The sequence below is a fragment of the Micromys minutus genome (assembly GCF_963924665.1).
Source record: "Micromys minutus genome assembly, chromosome: 9".
Lineage (NCBI taxonomy): Eukaryota > Metazoa > Chordata > Mammalia > Rodentia > Muridae > Micromys > Micromys minutus.
The window spans coordinates 38,297,793-38,325,242 of NC_137978.1; the positions used below are offsets into that span (position 1 = coordinate 38,297,793).

At 52.1% G+C, this 27,450-nt stretch overlaps 2 protein-coding genes across 3 annotated transcripts; both read right to left on the reverse strand.

Moving 5' to 3' along the window:
- Window positions 1-395: 395 nt before the first annotated feature.
- On the reverse strand, window positions 396-26,716 carry BMP8A (bone morphogenetic protein 8a; the record flags this gene model as incomplete). Of its 2 annotated transcripts, none has more annotated exons than XM_080921908.1 (7): window positions 396-545; window positions 3,301-3,411; window positions 3,801-3,880; window positions 4,315-4,509; window positions 11,019-11,167; window positions 11,561-11,750; window positions 26,392-26,716. In XM_080921908.1, 7 exons carry the CDS (start codon window positions 26,714-26,716, stop codon window positions 396-398), a joined length of 1,200 nt encoding a protein of 399 aa, XP_080778034.1. The 2 variants fall into 2 exon arrangements, with proteins under 2 accessions (XP_080778034.1, XP_080778033.1); XM_080921907.1 differs by having other exon boundaries at window positions 3,262-3,411.
- On the reverse strand, window positions 8,477-10,039 carry LOC308424414 (succinyl-CoA:3-ketoacid coenzyme A transferase 2A, mitochondrial; the record flags this gene model as incomplete). The annotated part of the gene is made up of 1 exon (XM_080921331.1): window positions 8,477-10,039. One exon carries the CDS (start codon window positions 10,037-10,039, stop codon window positions 8,477-8,479), a length of 1,563 nt encoding a protein of 520 aa, XP_080777457.1.
- Window positions 26,717-27,450: the final 734 nt, after the last annotated feature.

A 27,450-nucleotide genomic window follows, 5' to 3' on the forward strand; every position in this document is an offset into this window, starting at 1 on the left:
GGAGCCCAGATCAGCCAGTTTCAAATTCCAGGGCTTTCTTAGACCATCCGGAAGTGGGCGGAGGACGGCCAAGGACCAGTCTTCCTCTTGTGGGTCTTCAGTGTGCTGATCCCAGACCTCTCAGCACAGCTCCGGGATGCTGTGTGCATTCAGGATGCTGTGTGCATTCAGTCTATGCTTGGAATAGGAGATGGGGAGACGAGGGTGATAGCCCACAAACCCCATGGAGAGGACAGAGGGGCTGGGAAAGAACCAAAATTTTAGCAGGAAGTGGCCAGGGGAAGTGAGGGCCTCCCGTTGCCCCCGTCTGAGCTATGATAACATAGGGTTTCCTGCCTTGGGAGAGGGGCCTGACCAGATGGTACTGTAGTAGAAGCAGGATGCTGGGCAGAGCCTCAGTGGCAGCCACAGGCCTTGACCACCATGTTGCGGTGCTTCCGAAGAATGACGTTGTTGCTGCTGTCATAGTAGAGCACAGAGGTGGCGCTCAGTTTGGTGGGTGCACAGCATGCCTTGGGGACAACATCTGGTTTCATCAGGTGCACCTGGCAGGGAGATAGGGGACGCAGGCAAGGGTGTGAATCTGGTGGCCTCCTCAAAGAACTACCCAGCAGAGCCCCAGCTCTCACTTGCTTCCTTCTCAGAAGGTCTGAGCCCTCACTAGCCCCGTGTTGCTCTCCACTCTGGGCTAGAGTAGGGCCCTCATTGGGATCTGTCCTGCCTAGGTCAGGCACCCTAACACACAAGGCCACGGGCATTCTCAGCTCCTGGTTCACAGTCAGTTCTGCCCAGAAACAGGCAACCCTGCTGCGCCCGAGCTCTGCGTGTCCACAAGTGGCTCTTCTGGGTCCTCACCACCTCACACTGCTCTGTGTTCTACTTCATTTCCAACAGTTCTAGAGCTGTGTGTGTGTGTGTGTGTGTGTGTGTGTGTGTGTGTGTGTGTGTGTGTGTGACATTCTGCAAAGTGAGTAGTAATGCTCATGGAACCAATGAGTAAGTTCTGGAATGGCATCCTCCCACTCAGTGTAGCTCAGCCTTAGAATGTCTGAGGCAAGGCTGTCTTTGTAGGAAATAAACAGAGAGAGCAGGGGTTTCCACTCCGGCCATCTCAGCGCCACTGGGTTTGAAGCAAGTGCTAATCTGCATACCCATCTCTAAACAGCTTTTGACCCCCTGAAAGGCTCGGTGAGTAACTGTTTTAAACCTCGAGACATGCTCTCTCTGAGACCTAACAGGAGCAGCCAAAGTTCAAACTGGACTCCTCTTAGGGTTCCTACCAGAGGGGAGGCTGGAGGGAACAAGAACCCACCTCCTCCCTCTGTGTGTTCAGCTCTCTAGAGCCTCCGTTAGGCTTCCCTAGTCCTGGGAGTAGGGTCTCCAGGAAGCAGTCCGATGGGCACCCTTGTTCCACGGGCTTTGCACCGCAGCTCAGCCACGACTGGGCCAGTATGGGGCAGCAGCTTCACTGAGGCCATGCAGAGAGGACAGCCCTCCAGGGTGACATATAGCCAGACTGGAACCTGGGGACAGCTGCTCTGCACCTCTCCATGTACATAACTAGGAGGTGCTGGCTGTTAAGTGTGACTGTGTTGTGGGGTGCACGGCTGGAATGGCTGGACTCTAGAAAGGACCATTTCTGCAGTGGGACACTGGAGGGAGGGGAGTTGATATCATAGGACACCTCCTTCTTACATTTGCCACAGCCCTAGGCTCCATCGTGTGATGGTGTGGAGAACAGCCTCTCATTCAGTCAGCATCCACAAAATCCACAGTTTGCATAGGGCCATCTGTGTATTTGTTTTGTTATTGTTATTGCTGTTTTGTTTTGAGACAGGGTTTCGCTATGTAGCCCCTGGCTGTCCTGGAGCTCACTCCGTAGACCTTGCCTCTACCTCCTGAGTGCAGGGATTAGAGGCGTGTGCCACCACTGCCCAGGCTGATTTTCTTCTTTCTATTGTTGTCCTGGATGCTCCTGATGCAGAAGTGCAAACCAGGCTCCTCCGTCACCAACAAGCAGCTCTACCCGAGAACGTGTGGTCCTCTTCCTGCTCACTGTTGCTTTGCTTATGTGCTTATCACAGCCTCCCCAGCGGACAGATTGCCCTGTCTGCCGCTGGTTCAGGCCATGAACACTTATTTATGCCAAGCCATTGTTAACAGGGGAACAGAGCCCAGAGCGAAGTGGGGAGGAGGCTAGACCTGGAGACTCAGGGGCACTCATCATATCAGGGACCTCCCTTACTTGGGGACTGCATATCTCACTGTGACCCTGAGATGCTCCTCCCAGGATAGTGGCTCCAGGTGTCCAGCAAATGCCAATGGCCACAGTGAAAGGAATGCTTAGCGTCAGCTCAAAACATCTCTTTTTGATTAATGATGCTCACTCTGGGGCACCACGCGGTACAGCCTCTTGCTAGATAAACACAAAGCTGGTGGACCAAAAGACCCCGGGGCATCAGGAAAACAAAATCTAGAAGATCTGAACACTAGAATCAGCAAGCACAGATGCCTCCCAATACAGGCTGCAGTGTGGCGTCTGCTAGAACTTGCTTCCTAACTGAAAATGGCCCAGAATCTGAGGCTTACCAGTGCTACCCCAAGAGAACAGTCAGGAAAGAGGTGGAGTCAGAAACGGCAGCAGGGGTGGAGTTCTGGATAGATCTCAGTTGACTGTGTGCCGGTGTAGTGAGCAGAAAGCCCCAGATTTGACCCACAGCATCTCATAAACTGAGCATAATATTGCACACGAGTAATCCCAGCACTCTGGACCAGAGGTGGGGCAGCAAACGTTCAAAGCCATCCTTAGCTACATGCTGAGTCTTAATTCGGCCTGGGATATAAGAGGGGAAGGTAATAGGAATGACCAAGGCCCAGAAGAGCAGAGCCAAGGGAGGCCTACCTGCCAGGTCGGACGGATGAACATATGTGCACACCAGCGGACGGATGAACGTATGATGTGCACACCAGGGGCATTACATCCACTGCTCTATTTTTCACTTGTGCTCCGAGGTCACGCAGGCCTCCCTGGGATGCCTATGTGTTTTATGTGTCTCAGTGTGATCACAGGGGCTGTGGCGTGTCAATCTGGGTCCCACACAGGTCCACAGGCTCCCTGGTGTGCATGTGCCATGCATTTGAGCTCTGCCGTCCGTACAAAGATGTCCATGTAGCAACAGCTCTTACCGAGGTTCCAGAATCAAGCTCTAGCTGAGTCTGCCTAGAAAGTTCCTCTTTGTTGCTGTTCTTACCACCCCATGCCCCACCCCACCTGTCGCAGCAGGCCATGATGGTACTGACCAGGGACTGCAAGATGGCGTGATTGGTGGCATTCATACAGGAGTCCAGCGGAAAAGCACACTCCCCCTCACAGTAATAGGCGGAGTAGCCCTGGGGGGCGATGACCCAGTCCTGTGGGTGGGAAAGGGGGAGTGCTATCAATGGGTCCTTCAAGGCCATTGGCACCACTCCTGTCACAGGATGACCCGAGGCTGTGTACCCCAATCCCCTCAATGCCCTCAACAGGTGAGGCTGGACCCCAGCTCTGCCCCTCACACCTCACCTTCCTTTGCTGTCTCCTCCACAGCTGCCCCTATGCCTCCTGCAGCAGCTGTAGCAGGGAGAGCCCTGCCCACCCAGCCTCAGTTTCCCTGTTGTAGTGCTGATGACTTACTAGGCAGAGGGCACAGCCTGCCTTCATTTTCATGGCCTTTAAACACAATTACAGGCCCAGTAGCTCCACCCCCACCCTGGAGACACCAGGGTCTGCAGGTAGCAAGCAGAAGAAAGGCAGAAATTACCAGCCAGCCGAGGTCACGGAAGCTGACGTAGAGCTCATGCCTGCGGCAAACCTCTCTGCCGCGGGAACCGTGGCCATCATCTGCAGGGACAAGAAGGCACAGTCTGTTCACGGGTCCTGCCCTACAGAGTTGCCACAGGTACTCCTAGTGGTGATGTGACAGGCACATTTACAGTGAAGAACAATGGGAAATGTAAACCACTGGAATCACAAGTTCCACTTCTGGATCCCGGCTGATGCTGTGACCCAGCTCACCAGTCCTTTTGTGACTCCATGACCGCAGCTATGGCTGTGTGCAGCAAGATCTCTCACCTTGCTGCCTGGGAGGCCTCCAGACACTCAGTGAGCGCGCCAACAAGGCTCTTGGGTGCACACTCCGCTTCCTCTGCAGACTCTGGGCTGCAGCCCTCCCTCCCTGCCAGGTGCACCTCAAAGTTCAAGGGTCTCCAATCAGATCTACAGAAAGGCTACCACTTTGTAAAGAGGCCTCTGATAAGGCTCAGTCCCACCCTCACCAAAGATCCCTGGGAGTTTGTTGGGGTGTGGAAGCTCGTTTGTTTTCTTTGGCTGCCTCCTCTTCAGTGGTCTTGCTGCCCGAGGGGTCCGCACAGGACTTGAGCTGGCCCTGAAGAAGGTGACCATGAAAGGCTGTCTGGAGCGTGGTGCTTGTTGTCCAAGCAGACCAGCCAGGCCAGGATCCATGCTGTGCCCTGGGAGACAGAAGCAGAGACAACAGAGAGGGAGGTGGGGGGGGGGACGACTTGGTTTGTGGGTGGTAGCATGGCACCTGTGAACCTGTTTCCTTATCCGTAGACCAATCTAAACACTTTGGCCAGCAGGCCTGAGGTGGCAGGGACAGGGACCTCCAGGGACCTTCATAGACACTAAGATCCCTGCTGGTGATAACCTGATGGATTTGAGAAACATTTGACAGGAGTCAGGATTTCACCCACTGATTTCCTCTGTTGGTCCTCACTATAACCCCATATATTTTGGGGGGTTGGGGTAGGGAGGGCAGTTTCAAGACAGTTTCTCTGTGTATTGGTGGCTGTTCTCAAACACACTTTGTAGACCAGGCTGGCCTTGAACTCACAGAGATCCCCCTGCTTCTGCTTCCTGAGTGCTGGGATTAAAGGTGTACATCCCACTCAGTCCATATTTTATTCTCTATGGAACACAGGTCACAGTCATTTAGAGATGGCCAGAGTCCACTGCTGGTGTGATGCTCAGGACTGGGGCTCCCTTGGTCCATGAATCTACATTTTCTGGGGAGTGGGATGTGTGGCTCGTGACATACCAGCTCATGGCAGCCTCTGCAAGGACAAACCTTGGGTTTATTTTCCCAGCAAGGCAAGCTTGCTCATCCAAGGGGAGGGCATTCACTGCCTCTCTGATTCCACAACCAAGGCCCCAGGCAGAACAGGGACAGGAGTCAGAGATACAAAGTCATTCAGTTTACACCCTGCTCATGCTAGTTCCGTGTGTGCTCACTAGGCCAACCAGTGGCTTCAAAGAAAGGAGGGGTTTCAGGGAGACAGACCAGAGCCCTGTCCACAGGACGAGTGGAGCCTATATAGGGGGATTTCACCCCAGATCCACTAATGGCAGCAGATACCTCCACAGTCAACAAGAAGAGCAGCCTACACCACCAGCTCCGGCTTTGCTAGTGGACCCTGCCTGTGTCCCCTGTTCTTCCTAAATGCAGAAGCACCTGTTATGCTGGTGTGGTGGACACTCCTGCAGACCCAGCCCTCTGCAGAGGCAGCAGGAGGAACACAAGTCACTCTACTCTACACACGGAATTTGAAGTCAGCCTGGTCTATATAAAAGCATCTTTCAAAAAACCAAAGGCTTGGCTTGGTAAAGCCTGCCGTTGATTCAGGAACTCAGGAGGCAAAAACAGGTGGATCTCTGAGAATCTGAGGCCAGCCTGGGAAATGTATGCAAGTTTCAGACCAGCCATGGTTGTCTCAAAATAATAAATAAATAAATAAATAAATAAATAAATAAAGCAAACAAAGACACACACACACACACACACACAAAACCAAAACCAAAACAAAAAAACTAAAAAACACCACCAACAAAAAAAATCCCTAACAACTAAAACTTAAAAATACAAATCAAATCAACCAAATCAAAACCAGGCAAGCAGCATAACAACCACAGAAGGATAGACCAAACAAAAACCCTTCAATCCAGGATGGAAGATTAGCCATAAACTCACTTCCAAACTCCAGAACTCTCATCTCCCATGCTGGACTACTTCTGTCCTGTTATAAAAGTCCTTAGCATTGCAAACCTTGTCAGAATCGGTCTCCAGAATTCCCACTCACATGCAGCAGCTCGCTTTGGGGGGGTTTCACCTCCCATCTGCAGTCAGGTTTCCTTCTGGTGTCATAATAGGACTCAGAACCATTTCCCTTCTTCCTGTGTGAGGTTCCTCACACCAAAGCCCAACTCTGCTCACGTTACGTACCATTAACACAGCGCTGTGGCTCAGCTGACTTGTTCAAGCACCAGTGCACACATGCTCATATAAAGCTCAGACACTGATGTGGCTCAGAGCAGGAGGTCTTGCTCAGTGTGCTCAAGGCCCTGGATTGCACCTCCAATGCCGAATGAAGGAACCCAAAGGGCTGAGGCCACAGCTCAGGAGTGGAGCTCCTGGTAGTAAGTATGAAGCCTTAGGTACAATCCCCACCACAAAACCACATTGAAACAAAGCACACTCATGTGCTTGCACACTCAAGTCTGTTTACAGGACTTGCACTCTACCCGGCTCTTCCTTATACACTGAGGTCAAGGCCACTGTCTGCCTGTTGGGGACAGTCTGCTCAAAGGTGAGCCCTTCAAGCAGCTGGGCTCCACACCAGCTGTTCGCTGGCCACTTGAAAGAAAAACTCATCAATTCAACCTTTGACCTATGACTTCACCTGCCACCAACAGCTGTGGTACCTGTGAGACTTGAGACCAGCAATGTGGCGGAGAGCTATGGGGCAAGGGTTGGGGAGCTGCAGGTATGCCCCCAGGAAGAGAGGCAGATGAGTCTGTCAGGAAGATGGGGGACACAGTGAAGATGGGGGGCAGCAAGTGCTGTGAGGAGACAGAGGCTCAGCACAGAGGGAAAGCTGGGGAAGGCTGCAGGGCCACACACTGGGAGGACAGAGCAGCTGTGAGCAGGAAGGGCCTTGAAAGCCACAGTATGAGACCCTACAAATGACAAGGGCAGGCCTGGACCCAGGGCAGGCCTTGTGAAGTCCCAGAGCCCTGGCTGCTGGGGACAGAGGCCATCAGGGCTTTAGGCTCAGTCATTTGTTTCTTTTGTGTAACTTGGTTTTCCATGGCTTCTGGGCACACAGAGCAGCTTCAGAGCAGACCCTGAACTCCTCAAAGTGGGGAGTTGCTGTGTGAGGCCTGGGAGCAGCTGGAGGCTCCCAAGGTAAGGTGAGCTGGACTGAGAGCCCACGGGTGCAGCCAAGCCAAGGTTCCCATTTTACAGGCTCGCAAATGAAGACCCACTGAACGTCAGCCATTCAATGCCTGGAGCAAGCAGCTGCAGACATAACAACTCCTACCCTGCTGTGCCCAGCACAAGGCAGAGGCCTGAGGGAGGGACAGAGGCCACTCTTCGGAGTTCTGTTTCTGAGAGGCCTGGAGAAGCTGCTCCTTGCCCAGGCCGAGCGCACCTGCCCTACCGTCTTTGTTCCTTGTCTCCTGTCATTAGATTGGACTAGTACTGGGCACCAGGCTTCCCAGCTCTGGATAAAAACACATGAGGTGAATGCTTTCTCAGGGCTCAAGCATGTACACACACACACACACACACACACACACACACACACACACAAACACACACACACACTTCTCACTTTAGTTTCGAGCTCACAGATTCAGAATGACAGATCCCAGAACTGCCACCTTGGGGTCAGGAAGTCAGGCAGCTGGACTTGCAGAACAGAATGTCAGTGTGGTCTAGGCAATGGCAGAGACTGCCCTTAACTAAGAATCCATTCGTGCCATTGAATAGAATTTAGACTCCACCTGTGCCAAGCCCCAGCTTCTTCCTACACACACTGTGACTGTTAGTGCACAGTGGGTCTTCCAGGTGGAGTACCAGCAGCAGCCATCTTCCCCAAGTCTGATCCCACAGGAAGCACACACAAGTAGCTCCCAGGAGGAAGCTGGGTGCAGGATTCAGGGAAACGAAATTAAGACCAGAGACGAGGGCCCAAGAGGACAATCCAGAGGGACAAACGGAACGCTCCTCCTCCTGATCAGGGATCCACAGTTCTGCATTTCGTGGCATCAGTGAAGTGGCACCAGGTGCATGCTGGGTAGGATGTCTTCCTGCCCCGTGGTTTTCTCCATGTTTTGTGACTCAGTTATGAGGGCAGCACTGGTGTTGAGACCTCCCAGGGAACCCTCTGGAGCCTTGTATGTGAAGGACACAAAGTGGAAGAGGGGACCTGTGTTCTCAATGCTTGGATGGGAAGGCTTCAGTTAGGGACACGACACACAGGCTCAGATTAGGGATTTTAATTAAAATCACGTGGCTCTTGATAAACACCATCTAGCAGCAGAAAGCCAGAGGAGCCGGTGTGGGACAGTGGTCAGATGCTGCTAAGGATGTCCAGTTGTCACTAAGTCGCAAATCAGCCCTAGGTGGGGGGCTCCTCAAGCGTCAGATTTAATTTGCTGCATGGGCTTGAGGTTGGGGCTCACGGCAAATGAGCAGCCCGTGGTGGCCTTGACGTCGTCCATGGATGAGCCCTCCCACAGCTCCACCAGTGTCAGCCCCTTACTCCGGTTCACTTCAAACACTGCCTTCTCGGTGATGATGAGGTCCACGCAGTTCTTGCCTGTCAGCGGCATGGTGCATTTATCCAGAATTTTGGGCTGCTTTGTCTTGGTGCAGTGTTCCATGGTGACCACCACTTTGGTCTTGTCACTAGACACCAAATCCATGGCCCCGCCCATGCCCTTCACCTTCTTGCCCGGCACCATCCAGTTGGCCAGGTCGCCGTATTTAGAAACTTGCATGCCACCGAGCATGGTCAGTTGGATGTGTCCGCCGCGGATCATGGCAAAAGAGTCATCGCTGGCGAAGAAACAGCCCCCGGGAATCACGGTCACTGTCTGCTTGCCTGCGTTGATGACGTCGGCATCTACCTCATTTTTCGAAGGGAAGGGGCCCAAGCCCAGGATCCCGTTCTCACTGTGCAGGTAGACCGTCATCTTGGGGCTGATGTAGTTGCTGGCCAGGAGAGGGATCCCGATGCCCAGATTGGCATACATGCCGTCCCGGAACTCGAGAGCCGCGCGCTTGATGATGCGTATCCTGGAAGGGTCATCGACTTTACTCCTGGGGTCGGGCTTGCTGTCCCGTGTGGTCAGGCGCTCGATGCGCTTCTCGAACTTTGGCCCCTTGATCACGCGGTCCACGTAGATGTTGGGGATGTGGATGTCCTCCGGGGCGAAAGAGCCCACGTCCACGATCTCCTCCACCTCCACCACCGAGATGTCCGCCGCCTTGCACATGGGCACGTTGAAGTTGCGCGCGCTGCCCTTGAAGATCACGTTGCCCGAGCGGTCGGCCTTCCAGCCCTTAATCATGGCGAAGTCAGCGCGGATGGCTCGCTCCAGCAGGTAGTGGCGGCCCTCGAACTCGCGCACTTCCCTTGGTACACTTAATTTAATCAGGTGGCCTTCGGGCGAGTACCGGATCGGGGAACCTCCTTCCTGCACCAGCGTGCCGTAGCCCGTGGGCGTGTAGAAGGCGGGCACACCCGTGTCACCCGCGCGGATGCGCTCGGCCAGGGTTCCCTGCGGAGTCATCTCCAGTTCCAGCTCGCCTGCCAGGTAGAGCTGCTCGCAGAGCGCGTTCTCCCCCAGGTAGGAGCACACCACGCGCTTGACCTGCTTGGAGGCCAGCAAGATGCCCAGGCCGAAGTCGTCCACGCCCACGTTGCTGCTGATGATCTTCAGGTTCTTCACGCCCTTGGTCTTCAGTGCACCGATCAGGTTCTCAGGGATGCCGCAGAGCCCGAAGCCCCCGAGCATGACGCTCGACCCGTCCTTGACGCCCTCCACCGCCTTCACCGGGTCGGTGTAGAATTGGACACTCCCGCTGCGGCCGGTAGAAGTGCGGCGGATAAGGTGACTGGGCAGCGCGGGCCATGGGCTGTGAGCAGAGACCCCGCGTGGGAGCGCCCGGGACAGAAACCTTAGCGCCGCCATAGTGCACGAGACACGGGGCTCCCAGCTCCGGGCCAGAGAGGGAAAGGCCAGGGGCTCACTGTTAGAGCTGTGCACACTACCTCTTTGCTGCGTCACAGAGCGGGGAGGAGGACACTGTCAGGTATGACCTTGGGTCTCACTCTGCTGAAGACACCCTTGGCCATCCCTGCTGCCTGGCCTGTCTCTCAAGAGCCTTGGAAAGACACTCCAAACCCCTGTTTAATGCCGCTCACAACTGGAGTGAGTGCCTGGCTCCACTGTACCCCAGAGCGCTCGCCCCAAGGAGGGGGGGGTGTCGTCGAGGTGGTGGGGGAGGGTAGAGCTGGGTTAGGATCCCCCTCCTGGAGGGGCTGAAGTTAGCAGGTCTTTAAAAGCCATAGTCAGGTCTGTCACCCCCTGCTGTTAAACTCCTCTAAACTCTCCAAGCACCTTGTCACTTTTCCCTAACTCAGAGTGACCCCTGCCTGCCACCTCGCTGATCTCTCCTTCCAAGTTATCCTCCACCTTTTGCTGGACTCCAGAGAGAACAGGATTTTGCCCTGTTGTCCTTTCTCTTATTTCTGCCCAACATAAAGAAAATGTCCCAGGAAAGCCCTGTGAGTGAAGTGTAATACTCTGTGTAGTTACAACTTTGCAGACCTCAGGCTCTGAGCTCAGAAAACCTGGGGTGGAGAGCCCCCACCCTTCCTTCCTAGTACAGAACCTCTCAGAATGGAGCCCTGCTGCCCAGAGAGAAGAACCCTTTTCCTGGAGAGGATCCTGGCTCTCAGGAGATCAGTTGCTATGTATGAGGGACCAGAAGGCATTCCTGGCTGGGGCCTCCCTATTTCCACAGCTTCACCAGTCTGCCCAAGTCCTCCAGAAAGACTAAACATCTCCCCACCCCCACAGAGCGCTCTGTGTACCGGCCTGGGGGCCTCTGCTGGAACCACCTCTCAAGACCCCCAGGGCAGCCCCCTGCGGAGTCCTGGAGCCTCACCATCCTCGGTTTCCACATAGAGGCGGAGTCCCAGGTCCTTGTTATGGTTCAGCAGCCATCGGCCACTGGCTGCTGTGATGTCCAGCACCAGCCAGCCCTCGTCCCCAGATTGGAGCGTCTGAAGATCCAAAAAGAACAAGTCAGACTCCCTGTGGACATGAAAGAACAATTAACCAAGGGCTGAGGGAGGTTGGCACAGCTGCCTGTATCTTGTGCAGGCTTGGGGGACCTCTTCCCTGCTTGGCCCTGGGCTGGCCTCCTTTGGTACCACATTTTCCTGATAATCAACCCTTGACATTTTACAGAGTCCATGTGCTGACAGGGACACTGGTTCAGTGGCTCAGTGCTGTGGCCTAGTGAGGGCCCCACAGCCACAGTGGCAGACAGGAGTTCCAGGCCAAGCCCCTTTCTCATGTCTGAGACTCATCTCCCAGGAGGCTTCCCTTTCCTTTCTTGGAAATGCACCCTCTGGACAGGACCCCTGCCAGAGACTAGACCAGAGGCTATGGGGTGGGGTGGGCACCTGGGCCGAGGGACGGTACCTGTTGGAGTGCTCCTGGACCACTTCGAACATGCTGATGTGGAGGGTTGTGTTGAGCGGGTGGGTGCTGGGCTCTTTGTATATCCGGAACTCTGCAGCTGTGACAGCCTCCCCAGAAGGGATCTGGGTTAGGTCAAAGTGGAATTCCTTCCAGTGTGGCTCCTGGTAGCCCAGGGCACGGTCACGCTCCACTGGAAGACAAAGTGGGAGTGGGTCATCACCAGGAGCCAGGATGGCTTGTGCTCAGAGTAGGAAGCAAGCCACCTGGGTGAGGCCAGTCCCTGCTCTACCCACAGCCTGTGGTCTACCCTGGGTGCACACCAGGTCCCAGAAGGTGGGGTAGTGGGAAACTGAGCAAGTGCTCAGCGCCCCTGGACCCACAGAGGAGTCTCAGTGCCTCCTCTCAGAGCTCCCAGGCCGTGGTAAGAACAGCAGCATTCCAGGGGGAAAGCACAGGGACATAATCAGAGGAATGTCAGTGTTGACAGTTAGCTCTCAGAGCCTGCCCTTGTCTGACAGCTGAGCGGGGCTGCTAGGGCTGTGCCTGAGCTTCCCGTAGTGTTCTGGGAGAGGCTGTGCAGGCCACCTCACAAGGTCAGTAGCAGAAGGGCCTTCGTGAAGGGAGGGACACAGGGACAGCAGCCAGAGGACAATGGACACACATTTCCTTTAGGGGACAGAAGGAAAGTGGAAGGACAGAGGTTAAAAAGATATAAGCATTAAAGTAGGATGACAAGCCCGGGACAGGCCATCACATCCTGCAGAAGTCTGCCCCACGTGGGAGGGGTGTCAGCAGTTCGAAATGGTCTGCATGGGGGTGGGAGTGCTAAGCGGTCTACACCTGCAGTGAGCTGGAGCCCAGGGCTAGAGAGAGCCACATCGGCTGATAGCTCAACTAGGAGACCACAAAAAGTTGAAGGGAGGATACGATGGAGGTGACAGCTGAGGCGTGGCCCAGGTTAGGAGCAGCTGTCCCCAGCAGAGGCTAAATCTGAAGAGCAACTCCCACTTTTATCCAAAGGAACATTTAGTGAGCATCCCTGCACTTTCTCTTTCGTGAAGGGAGGGACACAGGGACAGCAGCCAGAGGATAAGGAGGAGACAGGTAGAAAGTAAGAGGAAAAGGTGACATCTGAACTGATGGACAAGAACGTGACTTAGCAGCGGCCAGGCCTAGTCTAGGCAAAGGACAGTTGTCAGAAGACCCAGACTGTGAGGTGTAGCAGTGGCTTGGGCTGGAAGCCAGGCTGGAAGCAAGTTTGTGCCAGTGGGAGCCCTGTGTAAGGGACCCCCGCAGAACCTGCTCAAGGTATGGATAATGTCAGTCCAGGGTGACAGATAATGAGGAACTTGGGCCGGAAGCTGACCTTGCTTCCCTACAGGAAAGCCCAAGGTTTTAGAATAAAACCTGTGCCCTGCCGCACGGATGTGCTGGGGCAGGATATTTAGGGTCGCCCTACTTCAGACTCTTGTCACTTTCAAATGCCAAAAATCTGTGTTTGCAGAAAGAAGGGATAGGGAGCCGCCTAGCACCTTCCCCCAAAACCAACAGAGATTTTAATTATATATTTTAATCTTTAAAAAAAAAAAAAGCTCTCTCTGTGGCTGTCGGCTCAGTGACCACAAGCCAGGTTTTAAAAAGCACGAGGCCAGGCAGATGTCAGGAGTATTTCCTGTCCTCTCCCTAGAGTCCTGGCCCCAGTGATGGATGGAATACAGATGTGCTGTGCAGAGCTAAGGGGCAGCCACATCTGGGCAGAAGCAGGTGAAAGAACGAACTGTATGTCCCACAGCACCGAAAGATGCTGGGCACATAGCACCCCCCCCCCCAAAGTCAACAGATGTAACTCTTGGCAGGCGTTTTCTCCCTCTCTCTAGGCAGACAGCATTGGGAGGAAGGGCATTCTGAACCTTGATTTAGTGTTTTTTCTTGCTGTGAATATCTATCTTCATGTGTTTTTTCTACCTATGTAATTACACACCCACAATGTTGGTGACAATTGCAGTGGGTTCAGGAGCTGCACAGGCACCTCTGCTACACAACTGTGCGACAGACCCTAATGTTCAGGATAAAGTTGGTCCAGGTTGCTGCCTGTATCAGGGTATGGGCAGATATGGTCCCTCAGGCACATCTTCCTCCCCACCTCTTTCAGGACACAGTGGGGCATACAAGTGCATCTTGGGAGTTTTGTCTGAGGACTGACTCTGAGCTCTGTACTCACCCTCCCTTAATGTGTGTGACTTACATAGGCTGTCTTGAAATACTCTTGGATTGAACCAGCCCTCACGTTCAGACTTCTGTGCTATGGGTCTGTGAAGGCAAGGTTTTCCACACATACCCAGTCCTTACCTTCCCATAAATTAGGTTCTGGAATCTCCCAAAGATGCTGAGACTCCAATAGGCAGCCCCTCAACAATGGGCTGGCTAGGACAGAGCACTTTGGACTTTTATATGTGAGTGGACACTGGACCCAGAATACTAGCTCCCAACATGGCTCCTTTCGTCACAGAAGTCTGACACCACATGCTGATGAAAGCAATGGTATAAAAATGAGGTGGAATTAGCTAAAAGCAAGACAGATACCCAGGGAAATTGAATATAACACCTGCTGTGCTTCCCAGCCCCTGGTTGTGTAGACAGGGCATGTCCTGGAGATATGGTTTCTTGGGTTTTCCCAGAAAAATCCTGTTGCTGGCTGTGACGCTGGGAAGTGTGGTCCCTGGAGATTCAGACAGACTGGGGGGCACACTGCTGATTTCCTGGCCACTGTCCGGCATCCTGACCATGTGAGATACGGCCTGCCAGGAATTCTCTGAGTGTGAGGAGGACAGTTGATGTGTGGAACATGGTCTCCAAGTGGAATATCTCTCCCTTTGCCGTTAATAATGGGTAATGGGGGCTGGAGAGATGGTTCAGTGGTTAGAGCACTGACTGCTCTTCCAGAGGTCCTGAGTTCAATTCCCAGCAACCACATGGTGGCTCACAACCATCTGTAATGAGATCCGATGCCTTCTTCTAGTGTGTCTGAAGACAGCTACAGTGTACTTGTATATAATAAATAAATCTTTAAAAAATATGCACTACCATGCCTAACCAGTATTAAAAAAATAATAATGGGTAATGGGGATGTGTGTATCCCCGAATCTCATTTTGGGGTATGTGGGAGAAGGTACTTGATGCTTTCTTTTCACGATTCTGACAGCTTCATAAATTCCTTCAATTTTGCTGGCAAAATGTCTGAGGTTAAAAGCATTTGCTGCTCTTGCAGAGGACCCAGTTCAGTTCCCAGCACCCACTTGTCAGCTCACTGCTGCCTGTAAGTTCAGTTCCAGTGGCCTCTTCTGACTAGAGAGCTTCCACACACATGATACATGTATGTGCACCCGGGCACATATATTAAATAATCATTTGTCTTTTAAATCCTTCTATTTCTGCATCCATTTTCCTAGTGATATCCACAAAAATGACCTACCTCACTTATTCAACATATTTTCAAATTTCATTCATTCATTCACTCATTCAGTGTGTATGTGTACGTGATTTTTTGGGGGGCTGGTATGTCACGGGCACTGTCTCATAGAGTGGAGGGTGTTGTAACAGTGTTCTGCATTTGCAGGATTGCCTTCCCCTCTCCAGCAGCAAAGACCAAAATTGACTCCAGATATTGTCTAAGGCCCCCAAAGAGGCAAAACAGACTGTGGTTGAAAACCACTTCCTTTGAATAATGCCAGAACTCTCTTGGCCTTGCTGGTAAGGACGTGTAATCCTTTTTGTGGGTGTCTAGTAACAATCTAAAAGAATTAGGAAGTCTTTGACTTCCAAATTCAACTTCCAAGAAAATGTCCCAAGGACAGTCACAGAAATTTACAAAGAGCCATGTCCAGGGCTGTTGCGGCACAACAGACCGGAAACAACCCAAATCGTGATAGGAGACAATCTGGAAGCTTGTGCTCTCAGCCACACAGCGAAGAATCCCCTAAGATACCCTTAGTCTGTAGTCTGTCTGCCATGACATGAGGAAGAGCAAGGCCGTGGAGATAATCCATCGTTTATCTACTCTAAAAAGCATGCACACATGCATCACACACATGTTAAGGCACATATATAACTGTGTGTACACATGCATGCACATGTGTGATGTATGCATGTGAAGGTGTGTGCACACATGTAAGTCAGAGCAGGATGGCTGATGCCTTATGATATTGCTCTCCTCTTTATGTGCTGGAGACTGAAAAGGAAGTTTCCCAGTTCAGCGAGGCTGGACGGCCCAGCAAGCTGCAGAGATCTGCCTGTTCCCACTTTCCAAGGCTGGGGTTATAGCACACACAGCTATGGTTAGCTTTTAACATGGGCAGTAGGGATTCAAACTCAGGTCCTCGTGGGCAGAGCAAATGGTCTTAACCACTGAGTTAACGTCAATAATAAATAGGGAGCCAAGCCACAAGTGAAAAACAAAAACAAAACAAAAATAAGAAACTGCGAGTGTTGGAAGCGAACAGAGACAGGATATAGGGGATGGGAAAGAAAAGTCCTTTTTAAAAGATTTTTTTTATTTATTTTATCTACATGAGTACTCAGTGTAAGCATCAGATCCCATTACAGATGGTTGTGAGCCACCATGTGGTTGCTGGGAATTGAACTCAGGACCTCTGGAAGAGCAGCCAGTGCTCTAACCACTGAGCCACTTCTCCAGCCCAACTATACATTTTTAGGGAAGGAGCTCAAGAACAAAATACAGGGAACTGGAGAGACACAAAGCTGATGTTCAGGTCCCAACACCCAGATGTTGGGGAACAGCTGTCTCTAACTCCACTTCTAGAGAACCCAATGTCCTCTTTTGGCCTCTGTGGGCACTGTGTGTACATGGTGGACAGATATACACTCAGGAAAAACACGAATGCTTAAAGAATGGAAGAAAATCTGTTTTTAAAAAGAGTACTCAGAAGCTAATACTGAAAGGGCTTCTCAGTGTCCAGAGGATGGCAGGAGGAGCATTCGAGTACATTCCAAAAGCCACATTAAAAGACAAAAACAAGCCAGGCATATCGAGAAAGTCTTCTTACCTCAGTACTGCAGTGTGTGTGTGTGTGTGTGTGTGTGTGTAGGGTGGAGACAGGCAGGTCTCCCAGACTCACCTAACTTCATCAGAGTTCCTAGCTCAGGAGAGGCTCTGTCTTAAAAAACAAGGTGAAGAGCCCCCAAGGAACAAATCTAAGGTTGTCTCCTGATCTATAAACACACACACACACACACACACACACACACGCCACACCCACTCACACACACTGCACTACACCACACATATCAGATTACACCACACAAACACATACGACACACACCACACTATCCCCCTATCACCATACTACACCACACACACTATACTATACCACACACACATACATACAACAGACACATACACACATATAAATATACACACCATACATGTAAACACACCACACCAAGACACACACCACATTACATCATAGGAACACCACACACACACACACACACACACACACACACACACACACACACACAGCACACACATTAACACACAGAGCACACATGCAGCATCAGATACTGCTTGCATTTCATAGACATCTGTGCCTGGCACTGCTGACATCTGGGCTGGGCATTCTTTGTGGTAAACATCATTCTCTGTATCTCTAGGCTTTTGAACAGTATCCCTGGCCTCCAGTCAGATGTCACATGGACCTCTTCCCTAGCTGCAACAACTCACAACGGCTAGGTATTGCCTAAGATCCTCAGGGAAGTGAAACTGTTCCTGCTGAAACTCACTGTCTACAGATAAGCCTAACAATCCATGTGCTATTTTAAAACCGGGTGATCCAAATTGTAGAAAAAGAACCAGGCCAATGAGATAGGTTGGCTTTCTACACAAAGCTAATGATCACAGTTTGATCCCAGAATGCATAGTGGAAGGAGAGAACAGTCTAGCAAAAGTTGTCCTCTGACCTTCACATGTGCACTGTGGCAATTACACATGAGTGCAGGTACCTAGGGATGCCACAAGAGAGCGTACGACCCTCTGGAGCTGGGAGGTTGTGAACCGCTCAACCTAATTACTGGGACTCGAACTCAGGTCTCCCACAAGAGAAGCACAGCTCTTAACTGCTGAGATACCTCTCCAGCCCCAACAATCAATTTAAAAAATTAAAATGAAAAAACAGAACAACAGCAACAGAATTGCATTCAGAGAGGTGGAGGAAGAAGAAAGCCACCCTGACAGAGGAATCCTGAAAAACACAGGGACCGTGTTGTGTGGACCCTAAAGAAGCTGCTGGCATGGCTGGAATCCAGTGGTACACAAGAAGACCACAGAGCAGCCGGAAAAGCCAGGCTGTTCACAGGACACTCTGTTCCTTACCTCAAATAACTCAGCACAGTGATCCTGGACACCCTGTGCCCCAGAAAGAATTCTATTCACTTCAATTGTTGCTGATTCTGTGACAGTCTGTGGCACCCAGAGGCATCCCTGCTGCCATTCAAGGAACGATGAATGTCTAGAGTTTCCAGCAATGGGGTCTGGAAGAGGCGTGGTGTGAAATCACTTATACTGTAAACATGAAGACTGGAGCGCAGATCCCTACCATTCACAGCCAGGCAGGCTCCATGGCTTCTTGCAGTCCTGGTACTTGTGAGGCAGAGAAAGGATGCTCAAAGCAAGGTGGCTAGCTAGACAAGCTGGAATTGACAAGCTCTGGGTCCATGGAGAGACCCTATAAGGTGGAATGTGATCCAAAAGGTACTGATGTCAACTTCAGGTCTATACATGTCACACACACACACACACACACACACACACACACACACACCTAGAAAATGGAGTTTTCCAAGAGGACTCTGGATAGGCAGCTCCACAAAGCTGAGATGGGGGCAGGGGCAGACATTCTGCCCTCAGCAAGGCTGTAAACGGGAACCCAAGTTTACCATCTGAGCTGCCTGAGGCTTTGAGAAAACAATCCTAGAACCCTTGGCCTCCTCCTCCAGCCCCTGATAAAACCAGCTCCAGATGCCATGATTTTGGAAAAGGCCTGCTGTGGGCAGGAGGTGGCTTCCCTGGCCACACCAGTGTCCACATCCTGCCAGTCTACATCTGGGGCTCTGTGCCCATCCAGCCAGACTAGACCTCCACATGCCAAACCCTGTGTTGGTCAGCAAGACACTCACAAAATGTTGACTTTTTTTTTTCCCTCCTAGACAAAGTTAGATTCACTTAGACAACCTAAATCTGTCCTGCTTCTGACCAGAAGAAATACTTCAAAAGTCCTCCTCCTCTTCTCAGAGTGGCTGGCAAGAGAATCTTCCTCAAACTGTCACAGCCCCTCAGGGGCCATGTCTCAGCCCTTCCTCAGCTGTCTGTCAAGACCCCGTAACCTGTACCTACCTTTTGCCTGAAAGCCTCCCCACAAGCCTGTTTCCTCTCAGGCTTATGTTTTTCTAGGTTCTCTCCTGCCTGACACATTTTCTTTTCTCTCAGTCCAGCTAAAGAGCCTCCTCCTTACATATCAGGCTCTGGGTCTGTCCCCTTCCCTTGTGCCAGTGAGTCTGTCCCTGGCTTTGCTTTTCTAGATGGTATTCTTTAGGGCAGTATCTGAGTAAATCAGCAGCCTGTTCCTCAAGCTACTGTGTTCGGGGGACAGAGGGTGAGCTACTGTTCTTCCTAGGACGCTGGCTTGCTGGGCTGGGGTGCTGCGGCTGGTCTGTGAGACCCCCATCACAGTGAGACTCCACTAGATACTGTGATGTCTGCGCTTGCTGTGAGATTTGCTTCCTTTCCTGATGGTGCCCTTGAGGGTACAGATGGGTTCCTCAAGCCCTGAGGAAAGGGGACTGGGCCTAACTGCCCTGTGCTGCTGGTACCAAAGGCTGAGGGACCTACCCTGAGCTCTTTGGTGCCTGTAGGATCTCAGAGGAGGGTGGGGCCCTGGGGTTGGTGACCCGTGCATTCTGCACCTGAAGGAATTTCTCCCACCAGGAGCCTCAGCGCTGTGGTGAGGCCCAGCCTCACTCCTGAGGTATTTTCAGCTGAGTCTCCCTCTGCGCTGGCTTCCTTCGCAGGCCATTTCCATAAACGGCTCTGCACACATAATTACTGGTCCAGTCCTCAGCTGGCTTTAGACCCCAAATTAAAAGGGAACACCCGCACAGGCGACCACATCAAGCCTGCCGAGGTAAAAAATAATTCCCAGGAGACTTGAGCAAGGAACGATTCCTCCAGAAGAAACTCAAGGACATAGTTCATGATGACACATTTGGCTTACCTGCCTCCCCAGTGAATCACCCTTGCAGAGACCCCATCAGTGGACAGGGTGTAGGCAAAGTTTGAGTCAGAATTAGAAGGTGTTCAGGGTTGGGGTTCTGAGGCAGGGAAACTGAGGCTCACAAGGGTTCTCTGTAGAGGTCCCATATGAGCTCAGGGTAGTGTGATACCAACTTTCAGACTCACAGCCACGGAAACGAGTGGACCTGGAGTCCAACAGTGGCATATTGGGATGGAGGTGCCTCTTAACATGTTCTGTCCTCAGAATCCTAGAATGCCTGCTAGAGTCATCTTCCTTCTGCTGGGTCTGATGGAACTGGGGTGTCAGGAGGTACTCAGAGAGATGCTCACTGCTGGTACCACAGGGATGGGGACAGCCAGCTCTTCCCTCCTGATGCAGCTCCTGGTGCTCCCTGACTCCTCCCCCTCTGCAGCTCCTGGTGCTCCCTGACTCCTCCCCTCTGCAGCTCCTGGTGCTCCCTGACTCCTCCCCCTCTGCAGCTCCTGGTGCTCCCTGACTCCTCCCCCTCTGCAGCTCCTGGTGCTCCCTGACTCCTCCCCCTCTGCAGCTCCTGATGCTCCCTGATTCCTCCTTTCTGCCAGTCTGCCCTAAGCATCTGCACACAGCTGCTATGGCACATGGTGGGGTGAGGGGCATGAAGAGTCAGTCTGTTTGGGACATTTCTAGGTTGCTTCCCAAGGACAAGGAGAAAGAGGGGCTACCTGTGACCCTAAACCAGAGAAAGCAAGCACCCTAAAAGATGTACCACGCAGGCTGAGACTTCATCGTGAAGGAGCTTGCCTGCCAAGGATGGAAGATCTGGGATAGGTCAGGTGTCTGGAAATCTCACCCATCTCTTTAAAATCGGGGTGGGGGTTAACTAGTCTCTAAAAATGGATGTGGGCATGGGCAAAGCTCAGTGGTGGGAGCACTTGCTCAGAAAGGGAAAGACCCCAAGTCTGATATCCAGGGCATGCTTGTGTGTACATGCACACACACACATGCATACATGCACACATACACACACCCATACACATGCACACATGCACACACACACCAGCCGTAGATGGGAATGAGGATATGCTTTTTTGGTACTGGAGAGTGACCTCCACTCCTGAGCTACACCCTCCATCTCTTTTGAAAAGAGATTTACAGGCTGGAGAGATGGCTCAGAGGTTAGAGCACTGTCTGCTCTTCCAGAGGGCCTGAGTTCAATTCTCAGCAACCACACAGTGGCTCACAACCATCTGTAATGAGATCTGATGCCCTGTTCTGGTGTGTCTGAGGACAGCTACAGTGTTATTCATGTACATTAAATAAATAAATTTAAAAAATGATTTAAAAAGAGATTTATATTTAATTTGTAAATTTTTATTTAATTGTATGCATGTGTGTCCATCTGTCTGTGGGCATGTACACTTGAGTGTAGACACTCATAGAAGCCAGAGGCATCAGATCCCCTAAGGTTACAGGAGATCGTGAGCCATTAGACATCGGTGCTGAGGACTGAATAGAGTCTTCTCGAAGAGCAGCAATCTTTCTGTATACTAAGCCATCTCTCCCCTCCAGTCATGGCTTTCTTTCTTTTCCTTCTGTCTTCTTCCTTCCTTCCTTCCTTCCTTTCTTTCTTTTCTTTCTTTCTTTCTGTCATCTTTTGAGACAGGAGACAGGGCCTCACCAAGTTCCCCAGCCTGGCTTTGAACTCCCTCAGCCTCCTGAATCCCTGAAACTACAAGGAGCAGCTTCCTTCAAAGCACTCCTAGGCTGAAAAGAACCAGCTCTCCACCAATCAGACTAAATGAACAAGGATCATTTGTGGGCCACTCATGCAACTCAGAAGTTAAGAATCACGGAGACAAGAATGCGGGCGACTCTCAGAGTACTCACTGCAGGGAGGAGGAGTTTGACAGGCAGCACACTGGGGTGGCCACACGTTGCATGATCCCATTTCTGCAAAGCTTAGAGATAAGCTGGAGGAGCATTTAGTGCTAGGCATCATAAAACAGTTGCCAGGGGGACTGGCTGGTAGAAGCTTGATTCCCAGGGGAATCCATTATCTCATTGTGGGCAGTCTGAATTTTATGTAATGAGCATGTGAAACTTATCTGGATGGCAGCTGTCCAGAGGACCTAAGCATCGGATGCAGACAAACTGCTGTGTGGCCTTGGGATTATCGCAACCCTCTCTGAGCCTCACTCTCCTGTGGCAGTACTTGTGAATGCAGATGCAGGAACAGATGTGGAGGTCTGAGTGTGTGGCCAGCACAGCTGTCATCTCACTCAGCCCTGGGAGCCGCTTAAGATGAGCACCTCCATCTCACAGAAGGGGAAACTGAGGTTCAGAGGGGGGCCTAAGAAAGGCCAGATCACAGTGAGAGTAGGCACAGCATCAGGATGGGAATTCTTTCTGTGTGAGTCTGGGGTCAGAAGTTCCTTGACCTAGTCCTTCTCAGATCAGAGTCTCCAATCTCTCTCTCTCTCTAACTCCCGACTCTATATGTGTGTGTATGTGTGTGTGTGTGTGCCTGTGTGTGTATGATCCCTGACAACCATCTTCATGGAGCATGTATGCATTCTCTGTCTCTCCCACCAGAAGTTCATCTCTGAAAGGACATAGGCAGTGTGACTGTCCCCACAACTGGAACCAGGAGCCAGGTCTCAGGGCATATAGTAGGTACTGCATGACTACTTGTGGGAGGAATGGATAAATGAATGAATGAATGAATGAATGAGTGAAGAAATGAAGGAATTCCCTGGGTAAGAGCTAACAGAAGTGACCCTGAGGTCAGTGAAAGTATCTCTGGCCGCAGAGCTGGCAGGGCAGAGGGAGGCACGGCCGGGTCTCTAATGCTCACATGGTTTTACTCTTTACTATCCAACCACCACAGTCCATTGCTGCCCCTGCCCTTGGCCATCAGAAGCCTTGGGAATAAAAGCTCCTGGGCTGGGAAAGGGGTCAGTGCATGTGCTGATGGCTCCATTGTTCCTGCCTGGACTCTGCCTGTTAGTGCTGTTTGTGCCTCAGTTTCCCCATCCAGAACAGAGTCACCTGCCTATCCACTGACATGAGCTGAGCTTGTCCTTCCTGCCTCCTTCTGCCCTTGGAAAGGAGAGGAGGGCCTGATCAGGGCTGGAAGGCATCTCATTTTCCTGGTACTATCACTGCAGATACCTGGAGGAAACAGACCACAGAAAGGACACATGGGCAGAGACAAGGCAGGTCTGACAGGGGACAGAGTCAAGGTCTGGGGCTGAGAGTGCCACCTTAACTCCAGGCTTTCCATTCTCTGAGCACACGGACACTAGGAACAGGAATCTGCTGTCACATCTGCCCCACAAAGTCAGGACCTTGACACCACTGGGCTGCAGCTGCTGTCAATGTTGTGCTGGTTCCAGGGCTCTGACTTTCAGGACCGGTCTGACTTGCCAACAGAGCAGCACCTGGGTGCGTGTCTGACACACGGGGCCATAATCACCAGGTAAAAACCATTCTAAGATGGCTATGGTGGTGCACACCTTAAATCATATGACCAGGAGGCAGAGGCAGGTGGATCTCTAAGTTCAAGGCCAGCCTGGTCTACAGAGTGTGAGTTCCAGGACGGTAAGGGCTACAGAGAAACTCTGTCTTAAAGAAAAAAAAAATCCACCTCCAGGTTTCAGTGTACACAAGACACAGACACACGGGGCTAATTTATTTTCCTCTTCTCCCAGCCTTTCTTTTATTATATATATATATATATTTTTTTTTTACATACAGTGTATATATATATATATATACATATATAGTGTACATATACAGTGTATATATATATATATATATATATATATATATATATATATATATATATACACTGTAGCTATCTTCAGACACACCAGAAGAGGGCATCGGATCCCATTACAGATGGTTGTGAGCCACCGTGTGGTTGCTGGGAATTGAACTCAGGACCTCTGGAAGAGCATCTAGTGCTCTTAACCACTGAACCATCTCTCCAGCCCTCCCAACCTTTCTTTCAACAGGATTTATTGTTACTATGATGCCTTGGCTGGCTTTACATATATGATGTAACACTGGCTGACCTTGAAGCTGTGGCAATCCTCCTGCCTCAGCCTCCTGAATGTTAGGAGTATAGTCATAATTGAACGTATGTAGCCACATAGAGGTTTTACTGCTTTATGTGCACGGCTGGGCTGCAGCTGGATGGGCTGGAGGTCAGCAGTGGCCTGGCTCTGGGTCACACTGGGGTTGGCAGTGGTCACGTTCTAGTTCACACTCTAAAGGGAGTGTGGCCGCTTTTCCACTCCTGTTCATCTGTCAGTCAGATAACCTGAGGACAGGTCACACTAGAAGTCCCATTTATTCATTTATTTTTAGACAGGGTCTTGCTATGTAGCTCTGGTTGGCCTGGAACTCACAGAGCTCCCCCTGTCTCTGCCTTCTCAGTGCTGTAATTAAATGCCAGGCCTAGGAGTCCCATTTAAAGGGACAGATTTAGGCTCAGAGACAAGGGACTTCTCTAAAGCTACACAGCAGCAGCAGGCCCTGGTCTAGTCACAGCAACAGTTCCCACCAGAGCTTTGCGTGTTTTGACCAGAGGAGGGGTGTGGGGTGCGGAACAAGGGCTGGGTGGTGATTCATTCTGATCAGCAGCTCCTCTGGGAACATTCTTGGGCAAGTCTGTCCTTCGTTCTTAGTCCTAAGCCCTGGGTCAGCCTGTCCTAAGGATGGAGAGGCAGTTACAGCCCCACATGTGGTCTGTCCTAAGTCCCCACCCTGCCCTCTAAGCCAGAAAACTGTATGTAGAACCCTCCTGCCCCCGTGCTTGCAGTATGAAATACCAGCCTTCCCCCTGTGCTGTGTGTGCTCCACCCTACCTTGGCCACCACCAGCTATGGATGTGGGACAGAGGCTTGGGTGCCCTCTCTACCTGCCTTCAGGGTGGGGAAATGAATGGCTGAGGATCCCACACACCTGTTGTCCAGTCCCCAATCCTCCTTTGCCCACATACTGTTGAAAGCTCTCCCCACCTTGGAGGGAGTATCACCAACTTGAACACTGGGGGAACAGCTAGGCAATCCAAGTATCTTCTGAGCTGCTTCAGAGCACTCACTGCCCGCTCTCCCCTAGGCAGTGGGAGTGGAGACTCAATGGTCACCTGCTGCTAGGATTAGAAATGCTTTGCAGGGCTGGTGGCCATGACAGGGTCCTTTCTCTGGTCTCAGCTCGAGCTGGGTATTCAAACCTGCCCAGGTCATTAGCCACAAACATCAGCAAAGCAGGAGCGGATCTGAGCCACAGGGAAACCTCCAGAAAAGCACCTTTCAGACTTTTAGAAGTTAGGGCTGGAGAGATGGCTCAGCAATCAGGAGCACTTGCTGCTCATGAACTCCTATAATCTTTGGCTCCAGTGCCAGAGGATCTGACACCCTCGTCTGACCCCCATGAGGCACTGCATGCACTTGGTATACAGACAGACAAAACAATCTCATATACATAAAGGGAAACATTTTTAAAAATTTAAAGGTGGGGGATGTAACTGGAGAGACGTTCAGGAGCCACTTGTTTCTCTACCTGAAGGCAGGTAGAGAGGGCACCCAAGCCTCTGTTCCCCATCCATAGGAAGGTAGGAGGGATCTACATACTGTTTTCTGCTTAGAGGGCAGGTGTGGACTTGGGACAGACCACGTGTGGGACTGTAGCTGTCTCTCCATCCTTAGGATCCTCTAAATAACTGGATTTGATTTTCTAGCAACCACTTGGCTGCTCACAACTGTCTGTGAATCTAGTTTTAGGGCATCTGATGCTCTCTCTTCTAGCCTCTGCCAGCACTGGGCATGAATGTGGTACACAGACATACATGAAGGTAAAACACTCATACATGTAAGTAAAAAAAAAAAAAAAAAAAAGACTAGTAGTCCAAAGTGGTCCTGATGTCCAGAGATACGGGAGAAAGGAGGGGCCACTCTTTGGGAGAATGGACTCACAGCTGACCCTTGGGTCATTCACTGGCCCGAACACACTCCATGCCAGGCCAAGGTCCAGCCGCTGGGGCCCAGGCCCGCAAGACTACAGTCATGTCTGAGTCTGTCCACTCACCTCCTGACACTGCACCCCACCCACCCACTTCCTACTGCACAGAAAGAGCCTGCTGTCCGGGCATAAGGATCAGCTCTGGTCACTTTGATATGACCACAGGTTTCCACACTGAACTTTGTCCCTCTCTTCAGGGCTGCGTTTATCACGGTGACAGCAGCATCATGGCTTCTGTTTACTCATCAATTTACTGGACTGTCTTCCGGTGCTGGGACATCTCCAGATCCAACTTCTGGGTGAAGACCCTGAGGCACCTGTGCTTACTCTCAGACATTCCAATCCTGACCCCCTGTAGTCACCTCCTTCCTTGGTTTTACTGAACCATGGCTCCCTGTCCCAGGGGCCTTGTATAACCCGAGGGCATCGTCCCCAGACAGGCGCCCACAGGCACGGTCACCCCCTTCTACCCCCAACCACTCAGCCCGGATCCCTTCCTGACGCCCTTCCTGCACTCACCCATGTTGACGAAGCTCATGACCAGATCAGCACGGCCCAAGTGAGCCTGCGGTGGCCCGCCGTCATCGTCATCGGTCATGGCATGATACAAGTCCAACATGAAGAGGGGCGCGGACGCTGGCTGCCGGGCAGCGGCGGGTGGTGCTCGGGGTCTCGGCCGCCCGGGCAGCCCGAGCACCGCCAGGATTTCGCGCTGCATGTCGCGGCGCTCGCGCGCTCCCAGGCGACGCTGGGGACAGGTGTGCGGGGGACGCGGACCATGACCGCCTCCCAGCGCGCACAGAGCCAGGCCCAATAGCCAGAGTGGCCCGGGACGTACGGCCATCTCGGACTTTTCAGCGGGCGCGCATCAACCGGTAGCTGGCCTGGCACAGGCGCGACGCCCCGATGGGGAGGACCAGTCGGCGCAGTGGATCCCTTAAGTTCGCACCTGTCGCGAACAGCTCTACAGCGACTGTGCACCACGTACTCGGAGGCGATCGCTGCGCTCGTAGGTCTCTCAGAGCAACGTGGGCTCTCGCGGCGCTGACCCGCGAGTGTCTGGAGGAGAGGACATCGGTAGCAGCTCAGACCCACGAACACTCTTCCTCGGCCCCGCCCCTCCAGGATCAGCCAATGGGGACTCGGGGGAGGGTCCGAGTGAGGAGAGACGCCCAGGCGTGGTCTGAGCAACGAAAAGTAGTGGGAGCCGCCTGGTGCACTCATAAGGTGGGTACGGGCAGGTTAGAGGGAGGCCTTTAAGAGGTCCCTATCCAACTTTCGGGGCGCATACCTGGCTCCACGAGAAGACATTGGGGTCTCTGAAGCAGGGCGCGAATGGGATCCTGAGTTTCCAGGCAGCGGTGGGATCCGCAGTGTCGCCCTTCTGCTCTGGGAGTCTCTGCACACGCCCCTAGTTCCAGCCGTCTGGGCTGGGCGGACACCAGCTGTGCAGCGAGGGGGGCGGGACATTCCGTTGCCAGCAGTAACCCGGACCCAGACCCCGCTACTCCTCGCCAGGATTCTCGGTCCGGCGAATCGTAGATCCAACCGGGGGTAGGCTCTGAGCCTCCTGAAGGA